The 18,180-nt window shown below is 41.3% G+C and overlaps 1 protein-coding gene across 3 annotated transcripts in view; it reads left to right on the forward strand.

The window, feature by feature from the left end:
• The window catches only part of LOC119154594 (F-actin-monooxygenase MICAL2-like), a 132,687-nt gene extending 115,189 nt beyond the window's left edge, over window positions 1–17,498 (forward strand). For all 3 annotated transcript variants that reach the window (XM_037402360.1, XM_037402358.1, XM_037402359.1), the window contains 6 exons: window positions 3,536–3,630; window positions 5,700–5,792; window positions 6,492–6,585; window positions 11,838–11,937; window positions 13,171–13,244; window positions 14,167–17,498. In XM_037402360.1, the coding sequence (XP_037258257.1) occupies window positions 3,536–3,630; window positions 5,700–5,792; window positions 6,492–6,585; window positions 11,838–11,937; window positions 13,171–13,244; window positions 14,167–14,351 (641 nt within the window). In that variant the 3' untranslated portion in view covers window positions 14,352–17,498. The remainder of the gene's footprint in view (window positions 1–3,535; window positions 3,631–5,699; window positions 5,793–6,491; window positions 6,586–11,837; window positions 11,938–13,170; window positions 13,245–14,166) is intronic.
• The last annotated feature ends 682 nt before the right edge of the window (window positions 17,499–18,180 follow it).

Raw genomic sequence — 18,180 nt, forward strand, 5'->3', positions numbered from 1 at the left:
TTCAATAACAATTAATAAAAATAGTAATTAATACTCAGTTTCATGTGATTTGACAGCTGTAAATCAGGTAAGCTGGAAAGGTTTCTTGACCAAACTCCTAGTAGCCACTGTGAGGTGGAAATCAAGATTAGATTAATAAAGATTTCAGAAATATTTGTTCCTTTCCCCTTTATAATTAAGAACTAAAACTATGGCTGACCGTTCCTCATGATCCAAAGTCATGTTAGCTGGGGAGAAAAAGCTCTAGTGTAACAGGTTAATTTGGAAGATAGGGAGACACTAGAGTACTTAAGAAATAAAAAATAAATAACTCCAATTTTGAAGGAATTAGATGGCCAGAAAGAGAAAGGCCAAGTCCAAAAAATTTGAGTTAATATTTGGAAAAAACATACGTTTTTGAGATCTTTTCTGTAGCTATTGAGCATTAAGGCTTGATATATTTGGAGTAGACAAATTATTATTATCCAACTTTACTATTGTAGTTCTGAGTTTCAGATTTAAATGATCCAGTAAGTGTAGAAGTCCCCAAGTTGAACATTTTTAGGTGTGAACTTCTTGTCCAGATCCTCACACCTGGCAGCTAAATTCTGTCTGTTTCATTCCCTTTGGAGATGGGAAAGATTAATGCTCAGTCATCTGTAGTAGAACATACAGATGCTGTAATACAGAAGTGTGGTTTGGTTTGGTTTTTCATGTGTTGTTGTTGTTGTTGTTCACCACCACCACCACCCCACCACCCCCCCAAAAAAAAAAAAAAAAGAATAAACTTGTGGTATATTCTTTCTCTAGCTCTGCATAAAGAAAGTTCATTCCATGAGGTAATTTCTTACTGTGCTTGTTATAGTTGTTTTGAAGTTGAAATTTGCATCTGGGGTACATTTTAGAGCATATTTCTAGTCTCTCCCACAAGGAAATAGCCAAAGAAAAATAGCTGAGCAGAGCACTGAGTGGCTGCCCTTCTAGTGTTGAAAGAAGTGCACTGTCCCACTGCTTCTGTATCCCTGAAATGTGGCAGGACCACCCATCTGGAAGCCAAAGCCCTGTATTCTCATCCCAGTTCTGTCATTCTTTGCTGTGTGTTTCTGGGCACCTCCTTGGAGCAGCCCATGCTTTGATTATCCACATTATATTAGCAGAGAGCCTCAGTGCTGTGAAACTTATATGCAATAAATGTGACAAGAGACCTTAATTGTCAATGCAAACGGGTAGATCCATCAGCTGCCTCATCACTGAGTGGCTTCACATAGTCCTTCATCCTGTAGGATTCTCAGGTGGAGATGATAAAGGATGTTGCTGATTGCAGTCAGGTGGCTGTCATCTCACAGAGGTTTAGGTACTGCATCCCTTGAAAAGCTCAGCTCTTTTGGAGCAATCTAAAAATGGCTTTTCTCTGCAGAGCAAGGTGCAAATACCCGACTCTCCATAGCAGATAGGCACTGGGAGGACTGTGGCTGTTATGAATCTATTCCATGTGCAGACATTGCCTTCCTTATGCTCATGAGATGGCCCTTGGAAGTCATTGACCCTCTCTCTGTCCCAGAAGGGCAAAGAGCTCCCAAGTCACACCCTTGAGGAGGAGGAAGGTGCCCATGTCTTATAGCAGGCTGCTTTTTCTGTAGACCTTGTAATGCTTTTTAAATTATTGATATCACTCAAAGCGGAGGACGGGGGAAGCAGTCACTTATTCCCACAGCTGAGAGAAGAAAGGGAGTGTGTAATTGCTTGTGTTTCCAGCCCTGGTGGGCTGTAAAGCTTGCCCTTTGAATATTACAGAATTTCATTTCGCTAGTGGTCTGAGTGCAGGGTAGTTACTGCAAACTTTTGGTTGCACAGGGAGAAGCAAGGTAGGTGAATTTACGTCTCCAAAGTAGTAGTGGTGGATAGCTCCCCATGCCTGCCTTCATCATGTGCACTGGGAAGGGCTTTATGGCTGATAGCTCCCCACCGCTGGGAGCAGAGGTGGGGGGGTGCAGCTGGATTTGCGCTCCTGTCTGCAGAGCGTGGGGCAGTGTGTGGCACCAGTGTCACCCCAACAATAATGAGTCATCGGAGAATCCCCGGCAGGTCAGTGAGCAGGAGCTGTGTCCCTCCTCCAAGTGCCATGAGGTGAGGCGGAGAGGTGTGGGGTGGCAGCCTGGGCAATTCCGGAGCAGTGGAATCACCTGGCAGGCTGGAGACCCACCTGGAGGGCTGTTGCACCTCCCGGCTTTCCCTCAAAGGCATCTGCTGCCCAAGGACTTGTCCTGCAAAAAAGGATGGCAGGACCCAGATCTGCTCCAGTGGACCCTCTGAGCTTACAGCTTCATCGAACACTAGGACTGGGTGCTTCTATAATGGAGATTGCTCAGGAAAATCAGGATTTGTGCCTCAGATTACTTGGATTTGCTTTTATTGCTTTATCATCCAGGACAAACAGGTTTCATGGATCCTGATTTTAAATTAGGGCTTGAGACAGATGCCCTACTTCAGGACTGTGATCCAGGACGAGGCAAAGAAGAAACATTTACACTGGGAGAATGGGAAGTTATTTCAGTCTGAATACAACTTGCACATAGAGAGCCAACTGTTACCTTGCAGATACAATGAAAAATGGCACTGTTAGCTTTAAATAATGTACATTTCCAAGATGTTGCCCAGCTGTTAATCATTAACCCTGTAGCAGGTTGAAGCATAGTGACAGATGTTCCAAAAGCGGTTTTATTTTCTGAAATAAAGAGAACGAAGCTATGAATTAGACAAATTAAGAAGAAATTCAAATATTTACACCCAGTTGAAATGAGATGCTGGAAAAACAGGCATGATAAAATTGCTACAATTAAATGTAATTTAATTTATAATTCTGAAAGCATGCTTCTTCCAAAGGCAGCCTTTGAGGTTTCCTTATGGAGTGCATTGTTGTGATGTATGGATTTTCCTGACTTATTATGGCATTTTAATCAACGGTTCAATGATGTGATAATATTCCTAAAGCAGGAAAATAAGTGACGTTTGTTTAGACATAATTAATGAAATATTTATGTTGCATGCGGCTGTGTGATAAAGCCTTGTTCTCTTAGTCCATTTGCTTCTGATTACATTTGTGATTTTTTTATATGACCAGACATTCTGACGCCAACTATTTTACACTGAGCAGATGTCATGTAGTAAAAATGGGTGCCAGATGCTACAAGCCACATAAGGGTAATTTGTTTAAGAGCTGGCTCAGACTTTTTGCATTCAATTACACTGTATAGTGAGCCTTATACAATCATTTGGGTGATATGGCTAACTTCAGATATACATTTTAATGAATCTTGAGTGTGTTCAGAACAGCATGCTACATGCAGGGTGCTCAAGGAATTAATTTATTTGTTTGTAATACCTGAAAAAAATCAAATAGCATTAATTAAATTTTTGATCCCTGTCAACACTGTTATCAGCCGAATTTCCAAATTGTGCTAGGTACTGCTGGTTAGAACTCAGGGCAGGTGCAAAGTGTCTAAGTTGAAGAACAATATTTTTTTGCTTCACTGACTCTTCTGTTCCTGTGTTTTAGGATGCGAACACCTACCTGTCAGAAAACAAGCTACCGAGTATTCTAGTTCTTCCTCTGATGATGAATTTGAATCCAAGCCGTCATTTACACACAAGGTAATCTTGACTTGGGAACAGACAGATATTTCCTCAGTTGGACTGTATTTAAGATTCATATATGATTTTGATCTAAAACACATGGCAGTTTTTCTAAGTGGGGATTGGAACGTTTTATCAGTGGAGAGGTTATGTGTCAAGGAGAGAAAATACATTAAAATTCTGTAAGGCAGATGAACATAAAAATTTCTTTTTCCTCATTGGAACTTTAATTCACCCGGGTTACACCAGCATTGACAGAGGAGGTCTTGATTTGACAAACAGACATGTTTCACTGAAACCACTTTGAAGCTGCATTTTTAAGTGGCCTTAATATGTAGCCCAACTAGCAAACTGTCGAAAAAATTAAACCAAGCAGATGCAGATTTCCCTTGGGGAAATACAACTTCATTTGAGAAGCGCTACAGGCAGGTTGCGTGGAAAATGCTGGTTTTATCCTAATCAGCACAACTGCGTGTGCCATGAAGTCACACCCAGACCCCGTACACTGAAAGGACCAGCTGCACACCGGGGTCTTTGAGCCCTAACTCAGTTCCTGTGGCTAGCAGAAACGATGGGCTTAAAGCACCAATGAACTCTTAATACCCGGCTCTGATGTGAAGAAACAGAGCTTTTATTGCCTGAATAGCTCATCAGAAATGTGTTTACCTCTTTCCTGTGCAGAATATCAGTAAGTGGAATTAATAGTATGAGGTGGCCTTTTGATTTGTTGCTTTGCGGGGAGCAGGGGGAAAGAAAGCAAAGCAAGAGGCTGCCCAGTATGCTGAAAAAAGAGCCAAGCTGAAAGCTAAGTATCCAGTTGCACAGCTCCAGAAGAACTGAAGTGCCGTGAGGCGGAACTGCAGCAACATGTGGCGGCACGTCCCGCCAGTGGCTGTCCGTCAGGATGCACTGAGATGTCAGAATTCATCTTTCCTGTTACAGGAAAGACAATCTGTAGTAAGATAATATTATGGTGAATTAAATAAAGTTTAAACAAAATAGAGAAAAGAAGGGAGACATGGGAGAAAACTGGATAGGAGCAACTCCCAACACTTCAGGCAGCTGCAGGGACAGGCAGGGCCAGGCAGCGGGGAAGGCAGCGCTGCCAGGGCAGCTGACAGAAACGGGGTGAACGAACAGCTGTCGCATGCAGGTGTTAACAGTGATTCAGTTTTGATGCACATTCCCCACTCAGCTTGTTTCTCTCAGCTACTTCCTAGTACCTCTTTTCGTGCCAGTTCTGAGTGCTATTTCGCCAGTACCACCGCTGGTCTCTGGTAAAACTTGGTGGGAAAAATTTTGGTGGCTTTCTGCCTTGTTAGTTTTTCAGTTGTCTGGTCTACAGCGCTCATATATTCTGTCCCCTCCAAAATGGGAAAACCACAGCCTCAAAGCACTTCCAGATAGCTTGTGTCAAGGGCAAGATGGAGCAGGCAGAGGCGATCCCCTCGGCCAGCCCAGCAACATGTGCTATCCAGCAGTGAGAGGTGCCCCAGGGAAAGGAACCCCCCCTCTGTAATGCAGCAGAGAAATGGCATCGGGGAAGGTTTCGCAGGGCTTCAGGTAGTGTCCTGTGGTGGCTGTTTCTTTTGGATACACCCCTCTTGCCATGTTCAAAGCAATCCAAAGTAAATTTTGCTACTTAGCAGCTACAGCAACAGATATGGGTTGAGTTTCCTTAAACTAGAGCTTCCCCCTACCTGTGCCTGGCTTCTTCCCTGGCCATGATGGTGTCTGCAGAAGCCATGTATAGTGGTATGTTGTATATAGTCAGCTTTGTGATTTGGACATTTTTTTATTGACAGGCACAGTTCACACTGACTTAGGGTTGCAATAGGTGCATGTAATGATTTAAAGTTAATGTATGCAAGTGCATGAAAATATTCCTACGAGAATATTTTCATTTCAGTTAGGTTGTCCCAAGCACCCTGCAGTAGGTCACCTTGCTTTGAGCAGGGCAGTTGGGTTAGACAATCTTCAGAGGTCTCTCCCAACATCAATGGTTCTGTGATTCTGGGGAAGGTTTGAGGAAACACATAATGACGTACTTATGCTTTGATTACCATTTTTCTCCCTCTTTTTTGAAGGCAAAAAGGGCTCTCAGAAGGAGAAGGAAGCTGGAGAAGGAGACAAAGCAATTGATTAAACAAGAGGAGCTGAAGAGGCTTCACAAAGCACAGGTGAAAACGTAGCTCACATGTCCTATTTGTCTCCCAAGAGTGACTAGTGAGGACAGGGAGTACCTGATGTGGGCTCTGCACCCACCCTCACTCCTCACGGTGGCTCGCTGCCTTCTGTGTTGAAATCTCCCCCAGCCATCAGGAGCAGGAAGATGTATGTGGTGGGGCCTTGCATCTCTGTATGTGACAAATCCACGTGTGCCCCAGAGGGTCATCATAATTTTGTAATTGTGTGTGAAGAACAAGAGGGAAGAGTGACTGGCAGTGAGGGCAGAATACACTGGAAAGGGAAAGAGAAAGAAAGGGGAAATAAAATCAGCCCCTGAGAATGTAAGAAACTCGGCTATTACCTCTACGTACTACAGGAGGGGATGAAAATACAGTGATGGTTTTTGTTCTCTCTCTGCCATAACAATGGAAAAGAACCGTATTCTTTCTTAATGATGCAAAGTCATTTCACTTTATGTATAAACAGGCCCTGCTTTTCAGAAAATGATACTATAATACTTACCCACATAAAAAAGTGCATAGATACTTAGTGGAATTATTGAATTGCTTAGGCACCTAATACTCTCAATGAATTTGCAGATCCCACCCCTCCAAGACCTTTTCAAGCTGTTTCTCTAACCACTGAGGCCACCTATTGTCTCTGAATGTTGAAGCTATGTTTGTAGCTTTTGTATCATTACAATTTTGTAGGCAGTCCAACGTCAACTGGAAGAATTGGAGGAAAGACAAAGAGCTCTGGAGATATTTGGTGTCAAACTGGAGAGAGAACTAAGAGGAGAATCAGGTAAATGAAGCAGTGTTTGTTTGGTGATGGTTTCTTTAAGCTTTTTCCAAGCAGAGGGGTTTTAATGATTGTCACAGAAATAGAGTTTAGTGTGAAATCTGAAATGAAAACAACTGGAAGGACAAAAATAATTGCTAAGTCTTTTCCTCAAATTCTGTTAGCCAAAGCACCTTCATGTTGAATGCTATGAATTTTCTGTTGGTTATCATAGATTTGGAATTACTTGCCTTGCTGTTGAACCTGAATCTACACTTTTTCCACCCATTTTTTTTAAAATCTCACCCTCACCTTAATTTAATCATATGGAGGGAACCAGTGAGGTATCTGGGAGCTGTATCTCAGTTACCAAGCCAGCAGCAGCCTGTGCCTAGTAACAGAGTCCTTAATGACTTCTCCCGGAGTGTGAAATGCCATTAATACGATTAGAGCCGGTGGCCATGCTATAGCAACAGCAGCATGCAGGCACACAGACCCGAACCACACAGCTTTTCCCCCAGTGGGTAGGAGATAACAGGGACATTGTCTTGGCCCCAGTCGGAGACAAGGTTTTCCCTTGCCTGAACTGACAGTCCCAAGCACCCAGGACTGTGGTGTCCTACCACCACCACCACCACGCGTGGGGTGAAGCTGGGGAGATCTCCTGCAGAGGAACAGAACATCAGTGGGCTCCCGCAAGGCCAAAAATGGGGATGTGAATGTGAGCCGTGTGTGTAAGGGACTTCGGAGGGGACTGCAGTTCCATGCTGGAAGGACTCTGGGGAGCTGACAGCCTGGCTGCAAACATGTCTGTCTTTACCTCTGGTTTAGAAAGCTGAAGCTCGTGCTTTCATGACAGGCAGTTGCATAACACTGAAAACCTAGATATATTTTGGCACCTGCTCTTGATGTTGTCTTAGTTAGGCAACCCAGCACAATCTCTGCATGCTGGCTTTTTTAACGCCATATTTCTTAGCAGTTACTGCCCCTATCCTAACACTGAACTAATTGGTTCAGCAAGAGAGCATTTGCCCAGCCTTTTATATTTATTAGCTAATTTCCTATAATTGATAGTGCCAACCCACTTGAAATGTTAATTAAAAGGCTAGCGTCTTTTTTTCTTAAACAAAAACATAACCTTTTATCAAATGGCACACACCTTTACCACCTGTGAGAAAGTCTGCTGGAGGGACTTTGAGGATTTGGAGTGTTAGCTTTTTTCCTTCACTGCTGAGTTGTGTAAGGGTGGTGTTTTTTTGGAAACCTCAAAAATACAGAGAGACAAGAGGCTTCTAGCTCTTGGGATAGACACTGAATGCCAGGATAAATGGCCTAGAGCTGCCTCTTGTTTTTGCTGTTTTGACAATCACATTTCCTAAAGAAGGCTGTCTGCCAAGAGATTGATGCTTCTCATTCTTTTCCCATCCTTAGTAATTGGATTGCCCTCATTAAGGTGAAAGTACTATTTTTTTTCTCCCTGTTTATTGTTTGTGTGTAGGTGGCCAGTTACAAATAGGGCAGATATTGAAACGTAGGATGTTACTGTCTCTCAGCAACTCTTCGGGTGCGAAAGCATGAAGCCATAAGTTTCCCAAACAAAATGTGGGTGCTTTGTTACTTGTAATAACACACGTGTAATGATGCAGGAATTGGTGAGTTTAATATTGTGTTCAACCTTCTTAAAAATAATGAGCATTATTGTTTAATGAATGACCGGTGTTTATTACGTTAAGTTGTATTTAAGCAGGTCTGTGCTTATGCAATTCAAGTGATTTAATAGGTATTATTAAGGTAATTAGAAACCAATCACAGTTCAGCAATAATATTGAGCTGCAAAGGTTGTGAATAACCAAATTTAGAGACAGGCCTGCAAACACTAGTCTTCAGTGACATTTATGCAACTCTCCTTTAATAATTCTGTAAGCCTGGGATGAATGGCCCCTTTGTTAGAGGGAGTTATTCATTACCTCCTCAACTGAATTAGAAGAGAACATGCGTGGGTGCGAAACAACTGCCATGAAGACTGATGAGCAAAATGAGGCTTTGATGATCTTCTAATTGTAGTGACAACAATTCATGAATTAAAAAAAAAAAAAAAAAGAGAGAAATAGTATCAGTCCTACGAATAATTTTTCATGCCCGTTATTCCCTTTATTCTGGTTCAAAATACCAAATAATAAATCACTGAGGTACCATCGCTTTGTTTTCTACTGACATTTGTGGAGGCTTATGGAGATCTTCTGCCTACAAGAAAATACAGAAATAAAAATCTCAGAACATGTTTTCCACTGAAATTAGCATAAGTGATCAGTTGACTAAACACATCATGAAGAATGATGGTAAAAAAGAAAAATGCATGTAGAGAGAATGTTAAGAAATTGCTTTAGAAGGTGAACAAATATCTGTGCAGGATGCAGCTAGGTTTTGATTTCATAAGGAGCATATCCAGGGTTTCTCAGAACTTTCAGCACAATCAAAAGAAATCAGTTGAAAATCTGTAGAAATAAGGAATATGAGGTTTTGTTGTTCCTAAAAAGGTACAAGCGGGCCAAGACTCCTTTACCATGTGACTGCTGTATGGAAGGACAACATAGCATCATTCTGGAGAACAGAAGGTTGAGGTTTTGAGAACAGTGTTCAGTAAATACTCCTCTGTAGCCTGTCATTCCCTCAAAAGCGATGAAAATAGAAATAGCTGCAATGTAATTGGAAGAATATCTGACTTTCAAACAGGACCTAGCTTCAAGGAGACTTGGGTAAACCAGGAGGAAAGTTTTGCTTTAGCAAGGCTGTAAGAAAAAGCCAGCATGGCTCACAAAACAGACTCACAAATTCTTTTTGCATTATGCAGTACAGATCCCTTGTACTGCGTTATGCGAAAGACTTCATTGGCTTGTTCTGCTCTTGGAAGCCATCAAGCACTCCATCAGACTTAAATAACTGTTAACATTATTTGTAACAAACATCTGAAAAGCTCAGGGGAAAAAATGCCCCTGGGGACACTTGGAGGGTGTTCTGCAGGATGGAGAAGGAGGAAAAACATATTTTGTTTCAGCTTGCACTGAGGATTTTGGTGAAACGAGTGGCATTTTTGCAAAGTGTGTTACTGTTTGCTTACCTCAACCTATGATACACAGTCTTTTATTGGAGATACAGAGATTTTAAAATGTAAAGAGGAAATGTTAAAAAATATTTTTACTTAATCAAGAAAACAGCAAAGAGGGAATAGTAACCTTCTGTTTGTGTGCAGGACATACACATACCTGCAATTGCAATGTTTTTACTGATGGTAAGATAGATCAGATTGTGATGATAACTTCTGATGGTGGCATATGAAGACCTAAGGCTCTGAATACTACGGCTGCATGGCTGCATTGGTCTGTGAGAAGCCACTGTCGGCACGTCCCAGCGAGAACTGCTCCACCAGTTGCTTGGAGAAGATATTTTTTTATCACTGCTTGCTGATCTGGAAGGTCTCACAGGAACACATCCATTACTGTTAAGTTTTAACAGAACTGGGCAGAAACCAGACCAAGATTGCTCTGCCCTCTCCTGCTGCTTTATCTTCCCGTTTCATGGTAACTTCAAATTTGGGTCACATTCTGATGAGAAGTCACAGAACCGCACCCAAGCCAGCATGAGGCCTGTCCTCGGTGTGAGGGCCCATGTAATTCCTCTGATGCTGGCAGGATGTGACCCGGGCTTTCTGGGATGGCAGTGCTTGGTGAAGGCATGAAAATGGGCTGGTGATCCCAAACACTCAACAATTTCCCTCCTGCTCAGGAATATTGTTGAAGGGCTGCATTGGGCGAGATCATTACTATCCAAAGGAGATGGGCTTGCTGTTCTTGAGTCAAATCCTGGCTTTGACGTTAAAGTGAGGGACAGCTGAAGCAATTACAGGCAAGATGGTAATTTCTGGGGCCAAGAACAAAGCACATTTCAAGACAACAACAGAAAGGCATATGAAACACTGCCGAACTCTCCAGGACTCTGGCTATCTCCACTTGGTAACCTATTTTAATGATACCCTTGTAATTGCCATCTCTCAATCTTGGACCTGAGACCTTTGGTCTTAAATTTCAGCACTCTGTCATCTGAAGTAAAGGTTCAGTCCTCTTAAAGTAGGAGGAATCACATAAGTCTACACCCACAGAAACAGCCAGGCTGATCTATGAGGATTTTATGCTGGTTATCCAGCAGTGTGATGGAAGGATTGAGGAGGAAAGCGCTGTGTTCCCCTGCCTGCTTGGCAGCACCTCCTTTTGCTTTGCCCCAGGTCAGGCTGTCCCTGCCTCCAAGACGCAGCAGCAGCGTGGTGGGGTGTGCAACTCCCACGTGCTGAGGCAGGAGCATGGTCAGACTGTTGGTTTTATGCTTCTGAAGGGGTCAGCATGTCACCTAAATTGTTGCCTCAGCCTGGAGCAGTGCAAGATACTTGCTTCCTAGAGGTGATTGCTGTTTTGTGGCAGCAGACGGTGAATGGGAAGAGCAGACATGGGAGATGTGTTTGTAGTGCTGTTGCTGCTGCTGTAATTCTGCATCAAAGAGTGGTGGGGTGGTTTGGTTTTGTGAAGAAAATGGAAAATGTGACATGATGAGCATCTTAAAGGACAGCAAGGAAAATAAATACAAATGTGCTCTGACTTGCTGCTTGAAAACACCTACAGGTTCTTCATTGCCAAAGATTTTTGTACAAACGGCATTTTAAGAGCAGTAAAGGCCCTCACCTGGTGAAAGAGAAATCCATCCTCCTCTTCAGCAAGGCCAAGCCAAGCTGCGAGCTCTTTGGTAGAGAGACCATCTCGTGTTTGGTGTCTGTATAGTGCCTACCAGCAATGCCCTGGCCCAAAGTGTTACGAAACCACCCAGTAATAATAAGTTTGTCCTGTCTCACAGCCTTTCCCATCATTCAAAGCACATGTATGGAAATTTGTAGAGGATGCGTCTGATGCCCACTGGAAGCAGGGACTAAGCTGATACTTATTAAAAAAAGCAAGTCTGTGTCATTATTTGAAAGGAAAAACTTAACTGCCTAAACAAAATGTGTTTAAATCTGATGCATCTTTAGCTGCAATAAACTACAGCATTCAACCAAATGTAGCCAAGAATGTTATACCTGTTATAACCAGACATTACTGATGTAAGTTACATACATCAAAGGAATGTACATTTGAACTTACCTAGGCTTACGAATGAGGACTATTTAAAGTGAAGTGGCAAGAGCATTGGAAGGAAAGCTGGTAACGCACAGTTACATCTCCTATTTTAAACAGATTCAGGCACAAAGGATGAAACTCAGATGCTACATGAATGGTTTGAGCTGGTCCTGGAGAAGAATAAATTAATGCGTTATGAGTCTGAGCTCCTGATTATGTAAGTAAGAAACAAGCATTAGTACTAAAGATAGGGGAAAAGTGTACTCACAGTACACCTAAACACTGTGCTGCTTGCTGCAGTTTGAGACTGTCGTGGAATAAACGTACTCAGAGTAGCTACAATCTGTTTTGAAGACAGATCTTTCAGTTGAGCCTTCCTGGTCATTCCCTCTCACAGCGGTTCAATTGTTTCAATCCCATATGATACTCTAAACCAGCAGAGCATATAGATGCTCTGCCTTTACGTATTGTGGGTCTAATGAACACTGGGGTGCCTTCTCCTGTAGAAGAAAAATAGTCTGACAAATCTATCTCTGTTCTTATTGGACATAGGAGAAAAGGTCTAGGAATTCACTACAGCGATGAAACAAGCAGATACACAAAGCAAATAAAAACTGCCTCAGATACCACTGTTTGTGGTTGATGGAAACAATATTGGCTTTAGCTCCCTCACCTCACCTCCTTGGAAACTCACTCAACAGATAGGCAGAGGTGACTCTCAGCTATTTTCTCCACTATTTCCGGGCAACGTGGGAAGGCGATGAGAGCTGCAGCAGTCATTACTCACCCCTGGATTTCACACCAGTGCAGGCTGCTTGTTGCCATTTATCATTTATCCCTATCACTCAGCCTTCCGTGCTGCGTGCAGAGCTGCAGCCCAGCCAGTAGCTCCAGCTGCACCCCAATTTCTTCCCGGCTGTGCTGATGCTGCCAGAAGCCAATACTTTTCTTTCCTCTTCGACTGTCATTGGGGGTTGTGGTGGCAATGCTTCCTGCTCACATTCTCCAAAGCAGAGTTAAAAAAGCAAAAGCAGGCTGCTTGTATCACTGCAGGACATAGACTGTTGTTGTCTGGATGTGTTCCTGTGTGTTAGTACCTGTGCCGCAGGACCCGTTCCTGTGCAGAGAGCCTGGCAGGGCCCTTTGTCTGTGGGAGCGTTCAGTCCTATCCAGAATTACATTGTGGGTGCCACCAACAAAGCACAGCTGCTTAAAGCCTGAAGCGTTGCTGTGTATAAGGGAGCTTAATCTGGTACGTATGCAAAAGGTGGTAGGGGTACTTCGCCGTTGGTGTGGCAAGGTAGGGACGGGCAAGCCTTTTAACCTTGACTGCCCATAAGGAGAAAATACTGGATAAAACGAACACAGAATCTCTTGGCTGAAATAATATTAACATATAAGTCTTTATTGAAAAAATCTCAGTCTTTACTGTACTTCTTATTGTACCTAGAGCGCAAGAGCTAGAACTGGAGGACCACCAAAGCAGGTTGGAACAAAAGCTGAGAGAGAAAATGGCCATTGATGGTAAGTCAAAGGGGAGAGTAAGCTCCAGCCCACAGTGACAGACCGTGCCTGTATGCATCGCTGTTTGCCTCAAAAAGGATGAGAGTGGCTGAGGCTCTGCCTCCTGTGCTCTTCTGCAAGCGCAGCTCAGCCAGCAAAATGCAGCCCGTGAGATCTTCTCATACGACTTCTGAAGACAGCTAAGCTAACCTACCTAGTTAACATGGAACTGGATCAGAAGCGCTTGCACATGTAGTCCCACTCACTGTGCTGTGCAGGCAGCAATGTCCAGCTAACATGCAGTGATGGGCAGCAACAGAAACCAATTTCTTCAGCCAACTGAACACAAAAGGGGTTATCTGCTTTTATGTTAACTGTATGCATTACTGGTTACTGCAGTGTTTTGGAACTGCTTTTAGGTACTTGGGTTTACAGTTTGGGCTTGTCCTTTCATTTGGTATTAGAAAAGAGAGCATGGGGAGGAGGAATGCAGGCAGAAGGAGGATTACATAGCACTGAGTCCCAAAATATTCTGTTGTATTCTAAGTATGTGGATCATAAGTGACAGCAGTTTTCAATAAATTTTCTGAAAAACACTTTCCATTTTCTTACAGATACTACATTTAATGATTGGGCTTTTAACTTTATAAACTAAATTTAATCTCCATCTTAAATGTTTTGTAAACTAGTAGTGCTCTTCCTACCCCTTTCAGTCTAAGTTTTGCTAAAAGATCTACTCTAGATATCAGGAGCATTAATGGCCAACCTTAAACATCCTAAGTGCAGGAGAAATTTTCCCTGAATTGTAACATGAAAAATATTAATTGCCATTGACTTCATTTGTCATGGACTATAATATTAATGCAAGCTGTACAACAATTAGAATGCAAAGTGTGACAACAGAGTGATTTGGATTTTAACTTCTTATTTTTTCATCTTTTAGACAGCCTTAAAGATGAGATGGATCTGAATGAGGAGAATGAAATTTTTACTGAGATGATGAAAGTGGTTGAAGAAAGGGACAAACTTGTGTCTACCTTAGAGGAGCAGAGAGTGAAAGAAAAGGCAGAAGACCAGCACTTTGAAAGCATTATATTATCTAGAGGCTATCAGCTGAGCAGGATTTAAACAGCAAATATACATGATTTCAGCAATATCCGGAATCATGGACATATGGTCTTCTGAAAAATGAAGGAACTCAAATATAAGATCAGTTTATTTGGGAAACATGTTGTTTTGTTATCAAAAGCTGTTAAGCAGTTCTTTTGCTCATACCGGAGTGAGCTGTTTCACTATCAGCTTAAAAAAGGGTCACCGGAATACAGGATGGGACTGAATTCACCTGTCTGGTGGGCATCAGAATCTGCGAAAGGGAAATCAGAGCTCTGCTGTTTTCTTGGAATTTTATTTTTATGCTGCGAAGAGAGTTTCTGAGAACCATGATGACATAATTTAATTTTTTTGAGATGACACTACTTTCCATCTCTTTGTCTGAATCTGTGTGTGGGTTTGTTAATATCGGGGCACAGCCAACCCATGGTGACCTATTTAAAGGTCAGAAAGCAAGCATCTTATATAAAAATAAGGCTAGTTTTTATTTGTGGTGAAGGAAGGGTCATTTGACTAATAACTACTTATAAGCACTTATTAAAACTGCTGTAAATGCAATGTCAGAAATTAATTTTCCATGTATTTGTAAGTTTTAGTGTGCCATGTGTTTTTGAGCAAGAAAGTAAAGCAATATTAAATCCCTATATTTTGTAAAATTGTAAGGGATTATCAAAGAGGTGACTACCTTTAAAACTATTACATGCTAAAAAAAGCTTTTGTATGTCACAGATTAAGGTATTTAAAATATGCTAAATGATAATTTAAAAATAGTAATCCAGACCCAATTAATATTTATAGGGTAAGCTTTACAGTTGCTTGATAAAATACTTCACAAATATATTGTATTATAGGCTGTGATGTGCAGTGTAGCAGTTAAAGATCTCCCTGAGAATAATTCCTCAAAAGGATTGCAAAAAATCTTAAGTTTGTAATGTCAATGTTTGATAGAAAATATTGAGGGTTTATTTAAACTACGTTTATCTTGCTGCTTAAGAATATATGCATATTTTTTGTTTAAAGGAACTGTCTCCTATCCTTTTTTTACATGCATTTGTAGATACTGGCAAAGCAGAAGTGTAGAAATTCTCCTTATTATTCAGTGTAATTTAAGTACTTTCTTCAATCTGAGATAACTGCAATTTAAGATTAGTAGTATTCCCAACTGTATGTATGATGCACTAGATCTTCAAACTGGAAAAACAAGGAGAAACTGAAAGACTGTTTGTTTTGGGTTTTGTTTTTTTTTTTATATCCTTTTACCTCATGCTCTGAGAAAATTCTGTATTCTCATTATTTCATGAATGGTGCTAGTTTGCAGCAGTTGTTTATGGTACAGCAAAGCTAGAAGCATTCTTGTTACAAAAGCTTTAAATTAAAAACCCCTTTTTGTAAGTACCTGAAGGGTAACAGATGCACTGGATCCTGTCACAATAATTTATGAATTATCTTAAGGTTTTGCTGTATTGTAAGAAATTTAAAATACCCTTTCTAAAGATAAAAGCAAGATTCTACTACTACTGACCACAGGTAAACAATATAGCTCTATTGGTGCAAGGTTCTGTGATATTTATCTATTTATATTTATTTATTAGACTGTTTAAAAAGGATAAGAATGTCTGTTTAAATTTTACAGTTCGGATGCTATCTCTGATTTTCATTGATAAATGTGTATTTCTAACAGCTATGTATAGGTAAAGCTGTGCGTTGTAGAGTAGGTAGCTTTATTGGTTTGGTAAATAATTAGTAATAAAATACGAGTTAAGATTTATAAACAATGTTCTCAGTTACCATAACTTGAAGGGACACCCTTAAAACATAGCAAGATATAATTTGTCTTTCATCACAGTGGAAAGACAGCAGAATCCTTGAATGTGTTCCAGAATTACCATCAGATATTTTTACCTGCCATTCATAGGCTAAGCATACCTGATCTTCAGATTAAATATTTATTGAGATGGATTGTGGCAATTGGTTTTGAAATGAGCTCAGTTCCTTAAGATTGACACAAAGTAGGAGCAGGCAGGGCAGCAATAAATATTTTCATTTTCTCTGTTGAGATCTGCTGGTATTTCCAGTTTAGTGGAGAAAATTTCTGGATTTTATCAGAATCAGAAACCTCCTGTAATCCCATAGAACATCACTGTCAGGACCATCTATCACAGTTTTCTTTAGAAAATGGAGAGTCATAACGGTTTCAATGTCTTTTTTAGAAGTTTTAAAGCAAGCTTATTAGTGCTTTGCATAGAAGGGGAATTCAGCAGAAACCTTCAGTTAGATCAGTGAAAGATTTTTTTCACCTCACTTTTATGATCTAGAAAGGCCTGTTCACCTTAATGTTGCTGCTGTACAAAGAGGAAGGGCAGCCTCGGAGAAACAAGATGCCCCTAGTCCTGAGGCGGAGATCACTTTCCTCTGCCCAAGTCTGGCCTGCTCACCCCGGGGAGATGCACGTGCTGCAGTCAGGCCGGTTGAGGTTGCTCTGAATTTTACATAAGCCCTGAGATTTACAGCAGATACCTATTCAACTGTAAAACCAAATGCGAAAGGCTGTTTTCCTTTTAGCTTCAGAGATTTGAGTTCCTGGAAGTATTCGAGTCAACAGAAGCTGAGCACCATCAGCATTTTAGGGACCTCAAAAATATTCTTTGCTAAAAAGATGCTTTTCTGGATGCCATGTGACTGTTAACACACGCTCCGCCCAAAGCTGTGGGTCTGCTCTTGGGTGGGAAAACCTGGCAGGCTACTGTTACCCTGGCTGATACTAAGTACCTCACAAGATTAGATCCAGAATTGATCGGCGCAAGTGACTTAGAAAAATAGTAAACTCTTATTTATGTCATTTAAAGCAGGTCTTCATGTATTATGACAGTAGAGGAGGGGAAAAACCCCCAGAAGCTGTGTGCACTGTTCACAGGTCAATTCAATGTGGTTGGCTTGTATTAGAAATGTATTTAAACATTGGTTTGGTTATGAGTCTTCCTGCTGCTCAATCTTTTCTGTAAATTGACTCACTAACTTATAATAATTTGTTCATTTTTAAGTCCTTGGTGCTGTCATTTTTGGGTATTATGTGATGTGCTGGAACGTATTGACTATGCCTAAATGGACTAGATATGAGCAATTTTCTATTTCAACAAATAAAATTATATCTCACTCCCTGAAGTCCCTGAATAATTTTCATAGCAATTTCTCTCCAACAATATCTGCAACGTAATAATGTGTGTCTAGGAAAGATCTATAATAAGAAATCATATCAGTTTCTTAATTCATATACTGGTAACTCAATCACACCATCTTGCAGTTCACAGATTCATTTTATAGTTTAGGAATAATGACAACCTGAAGTTAGAGACTATTCAGCTCGGCTTTTAACACAAGAGGTTGCAGACTCCATGAGATCAACAACATCCTCACATTCCTACACAGGAATTCACCACCTGATTTCCTTAGGCATGGCATACAGATTGTAACAGCTCCTTGAACACTTGAAGGGTAAGTGTCACTGCATGGGCCACTAAGAACGGGTGATCAAAACCTTAACTGCCAATTTTCAAATTTTACCAACTTTACCTCTTTCAGGTGATCTCATTTGGTTGCTTTCTACCAGTGGGAGAGAGTTACAGAGCAAGAGAACGTGCTGCTTGAGATGGGAGAAGTAGATAACCAAGATTTGGGCTTATGTTAGCGTCTGCACCGTCATCCCCTGCTCGGTGATGAACTCGTTGACAGCTCTCTCTTCTGCAGAGGACAGATGGACAGCTGCTTCTCTTCAGAGGTCAAGGTAATTTTTGGCACATTTGAACTGACGGTTTTCTTCTATTGTCATGTCCTTTCCCTTCCATCTTGT

The sequence above is a fragment of the Falco rusticolus genome, chromosome 10 (assembly GCF_015220075.1).
Source record: "Falco rusticolus isolate bFalRus1 chromosome 10, bFalRus1.pri, whole genome shotgun sequence".
NCBI lineage: Eukaryota > Metazoa > Chordata > Aves > Falconiformes > Falconidae > Falco > Falco rusticolus.